The following is a 19869-nucleotide window of genomic DNA, read 5'->3' as shown; positions in this document are numbered from 1 at the left end:
AGCATAGGGAGCTCAGCTCAGCGCTCTGTGATGTCCTAGATGGGTGGGATGGGGAGGGCAGGAGGGAGATCCAAGGGGAAGGGGATATGGGTATATATGTGGCTTATTTGCTTCCTTGCACAGCAGAAGCTAACACAACACTGTAAAATAATTATCCTCCAATTAAAAAACAAAACAAAACAAAACACATTTAAAATCTTACAGGCTCTGAGTCCCAAGTCAGAGGCAGTAGTTTCTAAGGAGCCTGGGTCAGACCCACTTGCTGATCTTAGCCTCTCAGAGAGGCAGGAGACAACTGGGACTCCCCCTGGCAACAAACACATTGGAGGGAACCACTTCAGGGAGCTGTTGTACCACGAGGATAGTGGTGCTGTCAAGTGCTATTCTGTAGTCCTCCCTCTAGACTATCAGCACCAGGGGCTTACTTGCCCACCAACAGGCCAGCACCATTCCAGGAACCCTGGTCCCCAGAGCCAGCTGCCCCAAGACCCAGCTCTGCCCACCCACAGGGCAGCAGCCACCATAGGAGGCGGGGCCTGGCAGCCAGCTGGTCCAGGGGCCAGCCCTGCCTACCAGTGTACTCACAGTAGTCAGCCATACCACAACACAAGGGCCCACACAGCCCACATAGGGGACACCCCTAGAGGTGGCTCTGGTGACCACAGAGGAGTGCACTGCTGGGCCCCATAGGACATCTCCTACATAAGGCCACTTCTGCAATATTGAGAAATGTAGCTGACCTACCTAATACATAGAAATAAACAGAGAATTAGGCAAAACGTGAACACAGAGGAATATGTTCTAAACAAAGGAACAAGACAAAACTCCAGAAAAGGAACTAAACAAAGTAGAGATAAGCAATCTACCCAAAAAAGAGTTCAAGGTAATGATCATAAAGATGCTCACTGGGGCTTCCCTGGTGGCGCAGTGGTTGAGAGTCCGCCTGCCGATGCAGGGGACATGGGTTTGTGCCCCGGTCTGGGAAGATCCCATGTGCCGCGGAGCGGCTAGGCCCGTGAGCCATGGCCGCTGAGCCTGTGCGTCCAGAGCCTGTGCTCCACAGCGGGAGAGGCCACAACAGTGAGAGGCCCGCGTACCGCAAAAAAAAAAAAAAAAAAAAAATGATGCTCACTGAACCTAAGAATGGATGAACACAGAATTTTAATAGACAGTTGGAAAATATAAAGATGAACCAAAAAGCTGCAGAATATAGTAAATGAAATTCAAAATACACTAGAAGGAATCAATAATAGATTTGTAGATAGAAAGGAACAGATCAGCAAACTAGAAGACAGAGTAGTGGAAATCGGCCAAGTTGAACAGAAAAAATTTTTAAATGAGGATAGTGTAAGAGACCTCTGAGACAACATCAAGGACAATAACATACACACTATAGCAGTCCCAGAAGGAGAAGACAGACAGGGGCAGAGAATGTATTTCAAGAAATAATAGCTGAAAACTTCCCTAATCTGGGAAAAAAAACCAGACATCCAGTCCAGGAAGACAGAGAATCTCAAACAGGGTCACCCAAAGACAACCACACTGAGATACACTGCAATTAAAATGGCAAAAATTAAAGACAGAGAATCTGAAAAACAGCCAGAGAAAAGCAACTAGTACTTCCCAGGGAATTCCCATAAGACTGTCAGCTGACTTTTCAGCAGAAGTTGTGCAGGCCAGAAGGAGTGGCATAACATATTCAAAGTGATGAAAGGTAAAAAACTTACATCCAAGAATATTCTACCCAGCAAGACTATCATTCAGAGTTGAAGGAGAGAGAGAGTTCTACAGACAAGTGAAAACTAAGAGTTCAGCACCACAAAACCAACTTTACAAGAAATGTTAAAAAGATTTTTCTAAGCAGAAAAGACCACAACTAGAAATATGAAAATTACAAAAGGAAAAATATCATTGCTGAAGGCAAACATACAGTAAAGGTAGTAGGTCAATCATCTAAAAAGCTAGTAGGAAGGTTAAAAAACAAAAGTAATAAAAATCATCTATATCCACAATAAGTAGCATAGGGATACAGAAAACAAAAAGATGTAAAATATGATGTCAAAAACATTAAATGTGAGAGGTGGAGTAAAAACGTAGGGTTGTTAGAATGTTTGAACTTAAGAGATCGTCAACTTACAATAATCATGTATATATAACCTAATCATGTATATAAAACTATACATATATATATATGTATGTATGTGTGTGTATCTATCTATATAGATAGATACACACACACACACACACACACACACACACAGAGTTAACTACAAACCAAAAACCTATTAATAGGTACACACACAAAGAAAGGAATCTGAACATAACACTAAAGATAGTCATCACATGGCAAGGGAAGAGAGCAAAAGATGATGAAAGGAACAAAAAAGAACTATGTAAACAACCCCAAACAATTAACAAAATGGCAGTAAGTACATATCCATCAATAATTACTTTAAATGTAATTGGACTAAATTCTCCAATCAAAACACACAGAGAAGACTCAGCCATAAAAAAATGAAATCTTGCCTTTGTGACAACATGGATAAATCTAGAGGATATTATGTTAAATGAAATACATCAGATAGAGAAAGACAAATATCAATGATCTCACTTATATGTGTAATCTAAAAAACAAAACAAAACGAAACAAAAGTAGACTCATAAATACAGAGAGTGGTTGACAGGAGGGAGGAAGGTAAGGGGGTGGGTGAAAATAGGTGAAGGGGATTAAAAGGAACAAACCTCCAGCTATACAATAAATAAGTCATGGGGATGTAATAATATCGTAATAACCCTGTATGGGGAGAGATGGATACTAGACTTATCATGATGATCGTTTCATAATGTATACTAATGTCAAATCATGATTTAGTACACCTGAAACTAACATAATGTTGTATGTCAACTATATTTCAGTAAAAAACAAGTCATATTATACGTTAAGATATTCATGTTTTAAGTTTAAAATGAGATAAATGGGACATAAAAATTTATGTCAATCTTTGGTAAATGAAATTATGGGATCGCTACTTATTTTATGCATATCTATGTTCAAACTTTTTACACTAAGCATATATTTCTTTCAGGAAAATTACAATAATGTCTTTTGGAGAAAGAAATTCAGGGTTTTAATGTAAACATAAAAATAATTTTTTTATAACATAGTGTGTTCATAAATGATCAGGTGAAGGTGCAGAAAAACATGTCAAGAAAACTTCCCGATCCCTACAAACTGGCAGTGATGGTGGGGATGAACCAATGAAAAGGGAAAATAGTTAATGTCCACCTTGCCCCCAAGCTCCCACCACCTGAAGTTCCATATTCCTTTGGAACACTTCCTTAGGTATGAAGCTGCTCTCAGATTCCTTTCTAGGCCACTTTAAAAAAAGTAAGTGGAGATCACAAAACTAAAGCCAACTAGAGGTACAATGACCATATATTCCTAACCAGAAGTCTAGACCCATGATTTGACAAATGATTCACAGAGGGCCAGTGGGCACTATTAAAACTGAGTCTTTCTCTTAACAATGCTGACTGAATACTGGCTAAGCCCCTCTCCCACCCCAATGAAAACAAGAGAGTGATTCCCTAGGGGAGCCTCCACTTCTCAGCAGAGGAAATATACTTCCCAGGGGAGGGAGGGAAGAAAGCCCAGTGCTTATACTTAGTATATGGAAAATGAATCCCCTGTTCCAACCTGCACAACAGCATATGTAACCAATGTAAAGTAACAACATTAAAGAACACATCTTCAGAATAGACAGTGGATTAAAATAAAATAATTACCTACCAGAGTTTTAAAAATACTCTTAATGGACAGAAAGTGTCTGGATGTATCAATTAAAATTCCTCTGTGAGGAAACCTTGGAGAATCTACAATGTTGGATTCATTGACAGTGAACTAAAAGACAAAAGAAAATTTTTATTTATTTTGTCTTAGATAAAATGTGTACTCATTTTATTTATGTAATAAATAAATTATACCTATCTATGCAAGTATTGGATAAAAGATTAATTTAAAACCAAAAAAAAAGTGTGAAATATACATTTACCAGATAAGATACGCACTTGGGGAGAAAAAACATTCAAGAAGCAATAAATAACTAAAAAGTTTTTATTTTTCCTATAGTATTATATCTACCCAATAATGTTAGTAACATATAATAATCATACTTACGGTCCCATAAAAATCTTGATAAATTAACTGGCTAAAGGTCTCTAAACCTAGGGAAAGTAAAATTTATAATTTATTGCATTAATTTATAAAAGAGACAATAAAAGATGTATTATCCATACACAGAACCATAACCAGAAAAGGCAAATAAAATTAAATGTTATACATATACCCTGTAACATATTTTTTAAAATCAAAGCTCAATTTTAAAAAATCCCTGTGCCATCTAATAAAACTGCTTTACTTCATTGTACACCCTTAGCCTTGGTTTTGTCTGAATGATAAACACAAAATAGTGATTTAATAAAACAAAATCCAGTTCCTTAATAAATTTATAGCACTGTAAGAAAGAATTTATATCATAAAATATTATAGGCACTTTAGAAGGTACCTAAACTTAACAGAGGGCAAAAAGGTTCAGAAAACACCATGAAACTATAGATAAAGGCCCAACTTACAGTGTTTTATTTATACCTGCAAAGACTATCTCCTGACCATTTTTTATTCAAGTGGACTGTTCTCTATATTACAGGTCAACTCCTCTATCTGGCCTTGACTTTACCAAAATTCATCATTCTAGTTGACAACTATATTGCCAAGGAAAATTTTAACCTAAGAATACAGGCATAGGGACTTGCTCGGTGGTCCAGTGGTAAAGAATCCACTGGACCAATGCAGGGGATGCAGGTTCAATGCCTGGTCAGAGAACTAAGATCCCACATGCCGCGGGACAACTAAGCCTGTGCACCACAACTACTGAGCCCGCGTGCCTCAACTAGAGACAGAAAACCTGCAAGCCACAACTAGAGAGAAACCCATGCACCTCAACGAAAGATCCCGCATGCGGCAACGAAGATCCCGTGTGCCATAACTAAGACCCGATGCAGCCATAAATTTAAAAATATATAAATAAATTTTTAAAAAAAGAATACAGGCATACCTCATTTTATTGCACTTCACAGATACTGCATTTTTTACAAATCAAACATTTGTGGCAACTCCGCATTGTCAGATGATGATCAATATTTTTTAGCATAAAGTATTTTTAAATTAAGGTATGTTACCTTGTTTTTTTTAGACAAAATACTATATTGCACACTTAAAAGCCTACAGTATAGTGTAAACATAACCTCGATATCCACTGGGAAACCAAAAAATTTGTGTGACTCCCTTTATTGAGACAGACACTTTACTGCAGTGGTCTGGAACCAAACCCACAATATCTCCAAGATTTGCCTGTAGTTCAAAGTCAAATAAAAGAGAGGATGTGACAACATACCACAGAAATATGAAAGATCACAGGAGACTACTATGACAAACTATATGCCAACAAATCGACAACTTAGAAGAAACGAATATATTCTGAGAGAGAGAAAACTTACCAAGACTGAATTATGAAGAAACAGAAAATCTGAGCAAACTGACTACTAGGAGATTGTATCAGTAATCAAAAATCTCCCAACAAACAAAAGTCTAGGACCAGAAGGCTTCACTGGTGAATTCTACCAAACATTTAAAAAAGATTTGGGCTTCCCTGGTGGCGCAGTGGTTGAGAGTCTGCCCGCCGATGCAGGAGACACGGGTTCATGCCCCGGTCCGGGAAGATACCACATGCCGCGGAGTGCCTGGGCCCGAGAGCCATGGCCACTGAGCCTGCGTGTCCGAAAAAGATTTAATTTTTTGGATGTGACACCAAAAGCAAAGGAAACAAAAGCAAAAATAAACAAGTGGGACTACACCAACGTAAAAAGCTTCTGCACAGCAAAGGAAATCATCAACAAAATGAAAAGGCAATCTGGGACTTCCCTAGTAGTCCAGTGGGTAACACTCCACGCTCCCAATGCAGGGGGCCCAGGTTCGATCCCTGGTCGGGGAACTAGATCCCACAAGCATGCCACAACTAAGAGTTTGCATGCCGCAACTAAGGATCCCACGTGCTGCAACTAAGACCCAGTGCAGACGGAATGAATGAATGAATGAATGAATGACAGCCCTTTATCTCCCCCCTCCAAGAAAAATAAAAAGGCAATCTACCAAAGGATGAGGATACCTGCAAATTATATACCTGTTAAGGGGTTCCTATATAAAAAACTCATACAACTCAATAGCAAAAAAACCAAACAATCCAATTAAAAAATGGGTAGAAGATGTGAACAGATATTTTTTCAAGGAAGACCTATAAATAGCCAACAGATATATGAAAAGGTGTTGCACATCACTAACCATCAGGGAAATGCAAATCAAAACCACAGTAGGGCTTCCCTGGTGGCGCAGTGGTTGAGAGTCCGCCTGCCAATGCAGGGGACACAGGTTCGTGTCCCGGTCCAGGAAGATCCCACATGCCACGGAGTGCCTGGGCCCGAGAGCCATGGCCGCTGAGCCTGCGCATCCGGAGCCTGTGCTCCGCAACGGGAGAGGCCGCGAACAGTAAGAGGCCCACGTACCACAAAAAAAAAAAAAAAAACACAGTAACATATCACCTCACACCTGTTAGAATGACTGTTCTCAAACACACAAGAAATAACAAGGGTGGTGAGGACATGGAGTAAAAGGATCCCTCCTGCACTGTTCATGGGAATGTAAATTGGTGCAGCCACTACAGAAAACAGTATGGAGGTTCCTCAAAAAACTAAAAATAGAACTACCACATGATCCAGCAATCCCACTTCTGGGTATTTATCCAAAGAAAACAAAACACTAACCCCCCAAATATGTGCACCTCTATGTTCACTGCCGCATTACCATAGCCGAGATATGGAAACAACCTGTCCATCAATGGATGTATGGATAAAGATGTGGTATATATATACAATGGAATATTATTCAGCCATAGAAAGAAGGAAATCCTGCTATTTGGGACAACATGGATGGAACTTGAGGACATTATGCTAAATGAAATTAAGTCAGAGAAAGACAAATACTGAATGATCTCACTTAGATGTGGAATCTTAAACAAACAAACAAAAACCAAGCTCATAAATATAAAGAACAGATTTGTGGTTACTAGAGACGGGGGTAGGGGGTAGGCAAAATGGGTGATGGGGGTCAAAAAGTACAATCTTTCGCTTATAAATAAGTCCTAAGGATGTAAGGTACAGCATGGTGACTATAGTTAATACATACTGTGTTGCCTATTTGCAAGTTGCTAAAAAGAGTAAAATCTTAGAAGTTCTCATCATAAGAAAAACAATATTTTTCTAACTATGTGTGGTGACGATGTTAACTTACTGTGGTGATAATTTTGCATTATATACAAATATCAAATCATTGTGTTGTATACCTGAAATTAATATGTTATGTCAATTATACATCAAAAAAAAAAGGAAATAGGAAAGAATAAAAAGTTCAAAGTCATTTTTGCTACGCCTCCCTCCCACCCCCAATACAGGCCCATACCAGGAGGAATAACTTTGAAATTTTCTGTTAAGTGGCAATACACTCAATTATCATTTAGAGCACGTTTGTTACTTTCAAAGTCTGACAGTAAGCAGAAAATAAGGTCTTCCTGGACTAGATTCACAAAATGCTCTCAAAAGTTCTATTATTTTGATGTGGATCAGGGCAAACATCAATAAAGCTCTGTTTTCCCTAACAGGCCCCAGACAAGACAGGCACATCAGACCGACAAAAGCTTAAAATCACATAACATTATATGTAAATGATCTACATGATAATGTTTGTAGTTACATTTGCGGTAAACATCTATAGCTGTTTTCATGTCATATTTTGAAATAAGATCATAATCATACCATTATTATTATGACTATAATACATATAGCAGTAACACTGATCATTTTATTCTAGATAACACTCAACCTGAGTCAAATCCAAAGCCGCCTTTATTTTTAACAACTTTGGTTGGCTTGCTCACATTAAAGAAAATTACTCCTTTCTCAAAACTATACTAATTTGGAAGCCAGTACAGCAAAATCTTATCTACTTAAAAGAAGAGGTCAGGGCTTCCCTGGTGGCACAGTGGTTGAGAGTCTGCCTGCCGATGCAGGAGACGCGGGTTCGTGCCCCGGTCCAGGAGGATCCCACATGCCGCGGAGTGGCTGGGCCCGTGACCCATGGCCTCTGAGCCTGTGCGTCCGGAGCCTGTGCTCCGCAACGGGAGAGGCCACAACAGTGGGAGGCCCACGTACCGCAAAAAAAAAAAAAAAAAAAAAAGAAGAGGTCATAGCAGCTTCTGAACAGCAAGAGTAACTTTCCCACTGCCCGAGCTTTGAAGTTGACTGAAAGTCACAGGGAAAGCTTTTAAGGTTCCTCTCTGCCCACGACCTCCAAGCACTCTAGAGTATATTTTTATCTTTTCATGCTATTCCTGCAAACTTTGTTATATTTCTAAATCCACAGGAATTTAAAATGGGGGAAGGGTTCTCTTCTTTTCTTGGCCATCATGGTGTGTATGGTTGACTCTGTTCCTGACCTTGTCTTCCCACAAGACTCCCAGGATCAAATGATTCCTGGCCAAGAAACAGAAGCAGAAGCGTCCCATTCCCCACTGTATTCAGATGAAAGCGGGTGATGAGATCAAGTACAATTCCCATGAGGAGACGGTGGAGAAGAACCAAGTTGAGCTGATACGGACTCTCACATGCAATGGCACATGCATTTATGCTGCATCTACATCACTAGCATCTTACCATATCACGCTGACAACATCACCACTACATGGACAGTTGGACATGTTTTATTGGGAAAATGATTATTCTCTTTGTTTTTATGCTTCTGCACTAATACGTTGGTTCAGAAAAAGATATGTGGGTATACTTTTGTTTGAATGTATAAACAAATGCAGAAGGGAAATGCTTGCTACTGAAGGCAGCAAGAAGTGATGATAAAACAAAATTCCTTAATCAGAGCAGGTCAGAGCCATTTACAACTCTATAAACATTATGGTCCCGGGGCTTCCCTGGTGGCACAGTGGTTAAGAATCCACCTACCAGCCCTGGTCCGGGAAGATCCCACATGCCGTGGAGCAACTAAGCCCGTGTGCCACAACTACGGAGCCTGCACTCTAGAGCCCACGAGCCACAACTACTGAGCCTGAGTGCCACAACTACTGAGCCTGCGTGCCACAACTACTGAAGCCCGCGCACCTAGAGCCCGTGGTCCGCAACAAGAGAAGCCACCACAATGAGAAACCCACGTACCGCAATGAAGAATAGCCCCCGCTCACCGCAACTAGAGAAAGCCCACACACAGCAACGAAGACCCAATGCATCCAAAAATAAATGAATAAAATAAATAAATTTAAAAAAATTATAGTCCCAAGAACATCAATGAATTACAGCATTATGAATTTAATAACCTTCAAGCATCTTTAAAAAGTCAAATGATCTTTCTCCCATCCTTTAAGTGGTATATATTTAATGGAAATTGTTTTGGAAATACCCAACAAATCATTCTGTAAAGGGTCGAAGGAAGCAAAGTTTTGCTGTGCTTCATTTCCCAAAGTGGCAACTGAAAATATTTCCTTACTAGAAAATAACAATGAAACCACATAGAACTTACCTCGTAATACTCCCCAAACTCTGTTGGCAGTGAGCGAGGCCACTGGTCCTTTCACAAGTAAAGTATCTGTATTGGGAAAAAAAAAAAGTTTCTTGTATGCTGACAGATGGTAACTAGACTTATCATGGTGATCATTTCGAAATGTGTAGAAATATCGAATTACCATGTCGTGTGACAGGAGCTAACATGGTGTTGTAAGTCAATTATACTTCAAAAGCAAACAAACTCATAGAAAAAGAGATCAGGTTTGTGGTTAAAAGAGGCGGGTTGTAGGGGGAGAGGGAATTGGATGAAGGCGGTCAAAAGGTTCAAACTCCCAGTTATAAGATAAATAAGTACTAGGGCTGTAATGCACAACATGATGAATATAGTAAACAGGGCTGGATGCAGTATATGACAGCTGTTAAGAGAGTAAATCCTAAGAGTTCTCATCACAAGGAAAACAATTTTCTTTTCTTTAACTTTGTATCTATATGAGGTGACAGATGCTCACTAAATTTACTGTGATAATCATTTCATGATGTAAGTCAAATCATGATGCTGTACACCTTAAACAGTGCTGTCGATTATATCTCAATAAAACTGGAAGAAAAAAAATGTTTGTTTTTAATCCCTCAATAACACACATTTCCCTAAACATATAATTGGTATTTCTGGATCATTCTTTTCTCCTGAGCTCCAGACCTGTTTCTCCAACTGCCTCCTGTACATCCTCACTTAGAAGTCCTATAGGTTCCTTTAACTCCACATACCCCACTCTGAACTCTTCCCTCTTTCACCTGTCGGGATCTGGGCTCATCGCGCACCACACTCCGACCAGCTGATTTGCTCAAGTCAGGAACTTGGGTGTCACCTCCATGATTCCTCATTTTCCCCTGCAGGAGAGTTATTCTATCCAACTATCCCTCTACAGAGTAGGGTCCTACTTAAGCTAAGAATTTAAGTCAAAAGTGCAAACTCCTGGGCTTCCCTGGTGGGGCAGTGGTTGAGAGTCCGCCTGCCGATGCAGGGGACACGGGTTCGTGCCCCGGTCCGGGAAGATCCCACATGCCGCGGAGCGGCTGGGCCCTGAGCCATGGCCGCTGAGCCTGCGCGTCTGGAGCCTGTACTCCGCAACGGGAGAGGCCACAACAGTGAGAGGCCCGCGTACCACAAAAAAAAAAAAAAAGTGCAAATTCCTCAGTGCCCAAAATTCCTTGGTGAAGCCTCCAGTATCACTCAATCTTCCACTCCGTCTAAGGCCACAGAGTCTTCTCTACTCTGTCCCTTATCTCCCTGTGCTCCCCTACTTGCCCTGTACCTACCTTCCCCCAACATTATCCTAAATCTTAAGACTCACTTCTTTTTTTTTCAAATATTTATTTTTTAATTTAATTTGATTTGATTTGATTTATTTTTGCCTGCTTTGGGTCTTCGTTGCTGCGCGTGGGCTTTCTCTAGTTGCAGGGAGCGGGGTCTACTCTTCCGCTGTGGTGCGCGGGCTCCTCATTGTGGTGGCTTCTCTTGTTGCAGAGCACGGGCTCTAGGCACACAGGCTCAGCAGTTGTGGCTCACGGGCTCTAGAGCACAGGTTCAGCAGTTGTGACGCACGGGCTTAGTTGCTCTGAGGCATGTAGGATCTTCCTGCACCAGGGCTCAAACCCGCATCCCCTGCATTGGCAGGCGGATTCTTAACCACTGCGCCACCAGGGAAGCCCCAAGACTCACTTCTTAACTCACTATAGCTTAATTCAGCTTTGTCCCACTCAGTAAGAAGTTCACAGCCATCTAAAATGGGGCTCCAGTTGGCTGCTTCTGGGCAAAGGGGGCACTAATCTCTCAATCCTTGAAATCATACTCTGCCTGAGGTTGCCCCAATAGTCATCTTAGTCTTTGGAGAGGTTTGGGATGGAATCATCCACAGATAAAGGAAAGCACCAGAAAGCACAGAGAGATCTAAAGGGGTGTGACAGATGCAGACTTTGCCACAGTAGACACTCAAGGGCTGCAGGTTAATGATTTAATAGCGTATCTGGGTTGCATCCTCCTCCTCCACCACCCTGACCGCCCCAGGCTGTCCCACGGTAGTTGGCTATAGGTAGGGAAAACAGTTCTATCAACAGCCAGTAATCAGGTGACAGTCTTCTGACAAGGTAGCCTTTGCCAACAGAAGAACAGAGTCATGAGTTAGCTAAGGGCCAGGCTAAGAATGCTATAGCTGTTATGACCACAATCTAACCACGATTCTCCCCCTCTATACCCAATTCTTAGTTAGCTACCTAGATAGAGCTCACCGTTCCACCGGTCACTGTTTAAAGGCCAGTTTTTGCCACATTACAGTTTTGAGATCTCCTGGAATTAGTCAGCCTAAAGAGTTATCTAAAAACATTAACATGTGGCATGTACCTGATGCCAATTATTTTCCAGTAGCTGAGGACGGGCTGATATTAAAAAAGGATTCTGATTCAACTCAACGCAAAAACCACAGATATAAAGCAGTGAGAAGAAGATTTTGGTTTCTAAATATATGGACAAATAAGTTATAGAATTTCAATTTTTATTTCAAAGCCAAATTCTTAGCGTTAACAGTGATTACCTCCCTGACGGGGGATAGGAGGCATCTTTTTTTTTTTCAGTTATCCCTTTCTGTACTTCTTGCACCACACTGTGGTTTTGAAGGGTATACATACAAATAACAGTAATGGATTCCTCTTTTTAAAATAAAAAAATGTGGGCTTCCCTGGTGGCGCAGTGGTTGAGAGTCCGCCTGCTGATGCAGGGGACATGGGTTTGTGCCCCGGTCCGGGAAGATCCCGCAAAATACCGCAAAAAAATAAAAATAAAAATAAAATGTTATAGATAAGGCTAAAATCCCCTTTGAGATGCCCACTCAACTCCCCCTATTTTCCTCAGAGGAAATATCAGGACTTTTCTTAGGCATTTTCATACACATACGTGTAACAAAAAAATACACTATTGCTTTATGTGTGCCTTCTTTTGTATGTTGGTATATAAACGGTATCCTCCTGTACACATTATATAAATTTCTTTGTCCAACTCAGCAATTTATCTTCGCAAGTTCTCCACATCTGTTCTTTATAACTCCACTTCTTTATTCTTAATTGTTGTATAGTATTCTCTAGTGTCAACTGACAAGATATATTTAGCCATTCTTCCAGTGATGAACATTTAGTTTTGCTTATAAATCTTCATCATTGCAGGCAAACTGCATGGAACATTCTTGATGTATGTAATTATTTCTCTACGGTAGAAATTAGTCTATTTCTGGTTCTGAGGGTATGCATATTTTTATTTTAATTGATGATGCTGTAACACTTGTCACTTTCTCCAAGATTTCCTCATACTCTTGGACAATGGTTGATATCTTGTTATTTCCATTTGTGTGTGTTACTTTTATCATCATCATCATCAACTAGTTTAAAACTAGTTTATCCTTTAACCAGAAAATTTCACAGGCAGCTTGTCTCCAGAAGCTTCCCTTTCAGAATAAAGAGGGCTTGCAAAGCTGAATGGAAGATAGGCTATAACTCCCCAGCCTTGATATGATCCATTTTTTGGAATTTACAATATGTCACTGTATTGCCTGTCAGCAAAGATTCCTTAGTAATTTAATGACCATTTCTCAATTTTGCAAAACCTAATTAATAAAGTGTCTGAGTGCTGTCAAGTAAAATCACATGGCTGATGTTGGCAAATCATCCTGTTTCTCTTCTAATAACAGCTACAGAATTGAAGAGAAATTAAGTTATTTTTCAGAGATGTATTAAGAAATCTCACCTCTACTGAGAGGATGAAGAGATGTACTTAATTGTCTGTGAGGCAGTCTGAGAACAAAGGAGTCACTCTCTTCTCTGATATGCATTTTCCTTTCTATTTTTACCCCTGACTCACCAGTCTGCTCTTTCTGCACTAGTCTTATATCACCCATTGCTCTTTGATTCCTTGATACAATTCCACATTATTCCCAGTCAGTACACTCTGGAAAAGGGCTGCCCATTTGTTTATTCCTTCTAGAACAATTTAGGAAAAGCCTTAGAGAATAATGTTTTAGGCAAACAAAAAGAATCATGTAGCTAAATGTTGATTACATTGTCAATCAATATAAATGAAGATGAAACATATATAATACAACATAAATATAAAAGAAAATGAAACGCTTCACCCCTCCCAGTTCTGCATTATCTTTGTGTCAAATTAAATTATAAATAGAGATCATGCCAGGACTTCCCTGGCGGTCCAGTGGTTAAGACTCTGTGCTTCCACTACAGGGGGCAGGGGTTCAGCTCCTGGTCAGGGAACTAAGATCCCGCATGCCACACAGCAAAGACCAAAAAAAAAAAAAAAAAAAAAAGAGAGCATGCCTATCAGCACAGACTTGTCTTCAAAATAAACTACCTAGATGCCCAAAAATCAGGGATAAGCCAAGTAAGTTTTGACACATCCATACAGTTGGCAGAACATTATTCAGATGCTAAAAATGCTGTCATAGAAAAATATTTAGTGAAATACATGTTTATAATGGATTGTTATGCAAAACAGAAAAACCACAGGTACAGAACTACACCTTTTTCATGCCATTGTTTATCATATGCTTCTATTTATATCTATGTAAAATATTTAAATGTATCACTCTGCAAAAAAAAAAAATCTGAACTAACAGTGGTTAACTCTGAGTGCTGGGGGTTATGAGTAATTTATTTCCTCCTCTTCACTTACTGTACTTAAAGATTTCCTACAACAATTATGTATTCGTTTTGCCATCAGACTTTAATGGTAATTTTCTCTTTTTTTTTTGCGCCACACCTCACGGCACGTGGGATCTTAGTTCGCCTGTGCCCCCTGCAGTGGAGGCACAGAGTCTTAACCACTGGACCACCAGGGATGTCCCCTAATGGTAATTTTAAAAATAGGAATTATAAACTCACTGGTCAAGAGCTCACAATAGTTCATGGCATGGAGCCAGCTTCTAGCACTCGAGTCTGTAACAGGCAGCTTTGTTTACAATACATTCACATGACATAGGTACTCACAGGACTCATCCGAAGAGATCTTGGGGAAAGTGTCACACTCTGGGTCCATGACAACTGAGACTTGAAGTTGCTGCAACTCCACTTCAACACGAAGATCAGCAGAGCCATGATGCCACTTGTAGAAACCAAAAATATAGTCATAATATCTGTGTGAGAGAGAAATTCAAACAAAATTTTAAAGCACTGTAGCCAAGTTTTAAATACATATGTGGTAGCAGACACTGTTTGTGACTCCGCAAATCCCTGCTACCCCGTATCAGGCTAACTAGAGGCTCTCACCCCAAGCTGCACATTAGAATCACATGGAGGGCTTTTTGCAAACAAGTACTGATGTCCAGACCTTCAGAATCAGAATCTCTGAGAGCATGATCCAGGCACAAAGATTTTAAAAGTCCCCCTGCCACAATCCCAAGTGACTCCTATGAAGTCCCCATTAAGAACCAATAATCATAAATCAAAAAAAAAAGAACAAATAATCAAACTAATAATCCTGGGTGTGCAAGTCCATTCTGACCAGTGATGGGGCAGGGGTGGGAGGACGGGGGGAGGGATGCTTCCTCTCCTAAGTGAGCCACAAGAAGAAAACTTTCTCTGTACGTGATACCTAGACCAGTTGCAGCCACACCAAAGATGGCAGAGCAGAGGTGGAAAGAATCCGGATTTCCTAATTACATTGTTGAGCCACTTAGCCAACTAGCCCTGAAATTCTGCCTGCTTTTTTATTTCCATAATGCATGAGTTAATAGGTTTTCTTTTTGCTCAAGCCAGACTGAGTCAGGGTTCCTGTTACCTTCCAACAAAAGTATCCTAGCTAATACACAAACACCACAGAATTCTCACTAGGGCCTTGAAAATTTACCTTCTGCTGGTACCCGAATAGCAGAGAAAGTGGATATTAAATAAACATTTGAAGGTGCTAGAAGATAAAAGATCACACAGGCTTCAAAGCCTATGATATTTAATAGATTTTGATAAGCCAGAAGGTTGTGCATGCTACTTATATGTAAGACCATCTTGTGTTTTTCCAGGGATGTAAGGAGAGCTGGGAGAGTTCTGATGAACTTGGAAGTGAGCGTATGGAAGTTAACCAGTGAGACAGTGGAACAGATGAAGGTGCTGAGGACCTTTTTCGTAGGAAAACCTTGACAGATTCAAAAGGAAATGAAGATCGCTAAACTGTATACTTAAAAATGGTTAAGAGAGTGATCTTACGTATATTTTACCACAATTTAAAAAAAAATTTTTAAGGGAAATTAAAGCTGCCAGCGGCTTTGAGATTTGAGTTAGGTGCTGGCTTGTCCCAAATAAGGAAAATCTTGGCTCTGGATATTAAAACTCTAACAGGAAACTCAAAGGGTTCTGGCGCAGTGGTGTGCAAGGTCTGTGGGTTAATTTAGCTTTTCAGGAACTGAGGGAGCAAAGCTATTTGTTCTTTAAAAAAATGAGTAACGAGCATGTGATCGATCTTGTTCTAGAAGCTGAGGAAGCAGCCATGTACCAAACAGACAGAACCCTGCCTGCAAAATGCACAGTGTTTCAAAGCAGGGTTTGAGATAGAAATTGGGCTCTTCAGGAGACAGGAGCCACAAGAATCTGAACAAACTTGTGTGTTCCCCACAGCCTAGAGCTTCTGGAACAACCCCATCATGCTTTTACCCTGAAGTAGATACTGCCCCTCCTGAGTTCCTAGAATGCTCACCTGAATGCTTTCAAGTCTTAGCCATAAGGGTTAATGTTTTATTTTTTTTAACATCTTTATTGGAGTATAATTGCTTTACAATGATGTGTTAGTTTCTGCTTTATAACATAGTGAATCAGCTATACATATACATATATCCCCCTATAGGGTTAATGTTTTATAACCTGCTTCCTAACAATGCAGGGTATAATTAATAGCTGCTTCAGACACATGGCATGAATTAGTTAGGCAATCCTCAGATAATTACCTGCACTGCCTTGAGATGCCAAGATTTGTTTTTAAACCATCTCACAGCTGATTCAAGTTCTGGTTATCTAACCATGGTTAACTTAAGTCTTCCAAACTTTCTTGCCATACTCATATCACTTCAGCTTATTACCGAGTCCTTATTTTACTAGCAGGATGGCACAGAAGGAAAATCCAATTTTATGAATTAAGTCCCGAAGCAAATATGGTGTGTTTGTTTTTAAAAGATTTCCTAGTCATGATCTTCCATTAGATGGCCTGCAGGTACTTTTTCCTTCTCAATATCCCAAGGCAACCAACCACCCTGATTTTACTTCTTCATCCAGACTCTAGCCATTCTGACCTGTTAGCAGATTCAACACAAAAGGCTCATTGGAGTATGCATCTAAACTGAGGGTAACAATGTCCCTTTAATTGTACACAACCGAAGGAGAAGAAAACATTTCTGCCATCAACTTCTTGAGCCTCTTCAGCCTAAGCCTAAGCTCCAGGCCTACCTGGGGCCAGGCCAGCAGGTGTTATTAAACTAGTTTTGCATCTTTCCACCAGCTGCTTGGTGTCCTGCAGGCACAATTAAACTATAATTACCTCTAGGAACAGACCAAAATCTGAGGGAGAAAAGGGGTAGTACTGTCAGAACCAAATTACAGTCCTTCGGGGCACTGAACACCTTCAGGACAGTCCTGCCCACACAGGTCGCAGAGTAAGTCTTACTGAAACATCTCCCCAAGTGCAATCTGTCTTGTACATGGTGCAGTTAGCAAAGCTAGCGTTGTGACACTACAGTGTAAATCAACTTTACATCAATTTAAAAATAAAAAAAACCCCAAAAAGCCAGCACTGTGGGCTCCCTCCTCACTACACAATTCACCCTGTGGCCAACGGGTTTACAGTCATGAGGGCTGTGGAAACGTGAGGTGCTAAAGATCTAAAGAAGCTGGAAGAGCAAGCACATAAGTGTTTCTGGGAAACAAAAGGAGAAGCAGATACTGCGGCGCAGCGACCATATCAAAGCAGTTAGGTGAAAATATCCAGCATTTTGCATGGAATAGAGATTTGGGAAGGGAAGGGGCGGTTTGGGCAGTGCTCCAACCTACGGACTTTCTGCCATCTGAATTGTAACCAGACTTGGGGAGGGGGAGAGATGGCCTATAAATGACAAGCAACTTTGGGGAACCCCTGGTCCCCAAGCTTTAAGCACTCATCTTCCTCTCAGAACTCCCGTCAAATAAGCTGCCATTTCCCTCAGCCTCCTCTTCGTCTACCCCATTCTCCCCTCCGAGGCGAACACGGCCACTGACCCTGAGCAACGTACTCCGTCCACTCAGTATCCCGCACTCAAGCAGGGTTCCAGAGCACCCAGGAAGTTCCTTAGGAGGCAGGAGGGGAAGGCGAAGAGCTTGGGTTTCAGTTCGTGTTGGTTCGAGCCGGCTCTGCCATGTTCTAGACCTGTGACTTTGGTGGGGTCACTGGCCGACTCGGAGACTGTTTCCTCCCCTGTCGAGTGGAGATTAGAGCACCGGCACGGCTGGATAGCTGTGCAGGTGGTAAGAAGCGCTCAGGTGTTCCTCCTCTCGCCCCCCACCGCCGCGCCTGCACTGCGTCCCACGGTGGTCTGTACCTCCCCGTCCCGGCGTCTCCGGGTCCCCTTCCCGCCCGGCCGCCCGTCGGGAGCACTCACCGCCGAAACGCCTCCTGCAGCAGTGAGCAGGAGGGGCCGGCCTTGGAAGTGGAGCTGTGGCCGAAGAAGAAGTTGTCGGGAGAGAGGTGCAGCACGCGCGGGGTGGTCTGCACGGAGAGAGGCATGGGCCAAAGACGCAGGTCCGGCGAGGCGGCGGCGACGGCGGAGGCGCGCACTGCCTGCACCGCCAGCGCCGCCAGCAGCTCCAGCAGCCTGGGGAGCCTCGGCCACCCCAGCCCGCGATGTTCCATGGCTGCTCAACTGCCCTCTTCCGCGGTCGGCCGGGTATTGCCCGAGCCGCCGCCCCGGTACCAGACTTCTCTTCCCCCGCCGAGGAGCAGGGAGCGCGGCGCACGCGCGCGCGCGCGCGAGTCACAGAGTCAGCTGACTGTGTGTTCCGCCCCGGCTCCGCCTCCAGAGCGACCACCGCCCCGCCCCGCCCCAGCTGCCTTCCCCGCCCAGCCCAACCCCGGACTCTTCCAGCCGCTGAGCGGGACGCTGGCTTAGTGCTCGCAGCGCTCGCGGTCTCCTCCCGGCCTCTGGACTTAGAGAAACTGCACAACGCACGCCACGAACACCTAACTTCCCCCACCCCTAACACCAGATAACCGGGTGCTTATTTGCCCCTCAGTCTGGACTTTTATATAACTGCAGTAAAGCTTTAATTATTAAAGCCTCCCATCAGAACCCCTCAGGACAGAGTTTTGAACAGATGGGAGGTTAAAAGTTAGGCAGAGGATAGGGACTTCCCTGGTGGTCCAGTGGTTAGGACTCCCCGCTCCCAATGCAGGGGGCCCGGTTATATCCCTTGTAGGGGAACTAGATCGCACACCCGGCAACTAAGATCGCGCACGCCGCAACTTAAGACCTGGCGCAGCCAAATAAATAAATAAGTAAATATTAAAAAAAAAAAAAAAGTTAGGCCGAAGATATTCCGTGAGAGAATGTGCAATATTGAATCTTTCCACTTAGACATAATCTCTGAATTTATAAAGTTGTTTTATACCTGTCGCCAAAGTCCCATAGTCTACCTGGGCTTTCTTATTTCTCGTTAGGCATGTTCCTAGACCTTTCATTCCTTTGTTGTTGGTGTTAATATTATCCCTCCTGACCCCTAGTTTCCCCCCAGAAATTAAAAAAGAATGAGGTAGACCTTTAGATATTGGCCTGGAAAGATCTTTCCACCTGCTGCTTATACCACTGATCTCACCCCTACCTCAACCAGTGTGGAAACACAGCTAGCTGCCAAAGTCTTTCTTGTAAAAGGTAAACTAAGTCATGTCACTTCCTTACTCAATACATGTCAATGGCTTGTTTCCCATTGTCCCTAGAATAAAATTTATCTCCTACCCCTCTTTTTTTTTTTTTTTTTTTTTTTGCAGTACGCGGGCCTCTCACTGTTGTGGCCTCTCCTGTTGCGGAGCACAGGCTCCGGACGCGCAGGCTCAGTGGCCACGGCTCACGGGCCCAGCCGCTCCGCGGCATGTGAGATCTTCCCGGACCGGGACGCGAACCCGTGTCC

The 19869-nt window shown here is 42.1% G+C and overlaps 1 protein-coding gene across 3 annotated transcripts in view; it reads right to left on the bottom strand.

The window, feature by feature from the left end:
* The window catches only part of HEXB (hexosaminidase subunit beta), a 61772-nt gene extending 43062 nt beyond the window's left edge, over positions 1-18710 (bottom strand). For 2 of the 3 annotated variants that reach the window (XM_060093050.1, XM_060093048.1), the window contains exons 1-5: positions 18348-18710; positions 14722-14867; positions 9692-9757; positions 4178-4224; positions 3791-3901 (exon numbers count right to left, since the gene is read on the bottom strand). In XM_060093050.1, the coding sequence (XP_059949033.1) occupies positions 3791-3901; positions 4178-4224; positions 9692-9757; positions 14722-14867; positions 18348-18598 (621 nt within the window). In that variant the 5' untranslated portion in view covers positions 18599-18710. The remainder of the gene's footprint in view (positions 1-3790; positions 3902-4177; positions 4225-9691; positions 9758-14721; positions 14868-18347) is intronic. The other variant, XM_060093049.1, reaches the window with a different exon arrangement.
* Positions 18711-19869: the final 1159 nt, after the last annotated feature.

The sequence above is a fragment of the Mesoplodon densirostris genome, chromosome 3 (genome assembly GCF_025265405.1).
Source record: "Mesoplodon densirostris isolate mMesDen1 chromosome 3, mMesDen1 primary haplotype, whole genome shotgun sequence".
Classification (NCBI taxonomy): Eukaryota; Metazoa; Chordata; class Mammalia; order Artiodactyla; family Ziphiidae; genus Mesoplodon; species Mesoplodon densirostris.
The sequence above is the reverse complement of the archived record's forward strand: the minus strand, read 5'-3'. Positions and strand labels throughout refer to the sequence as shown.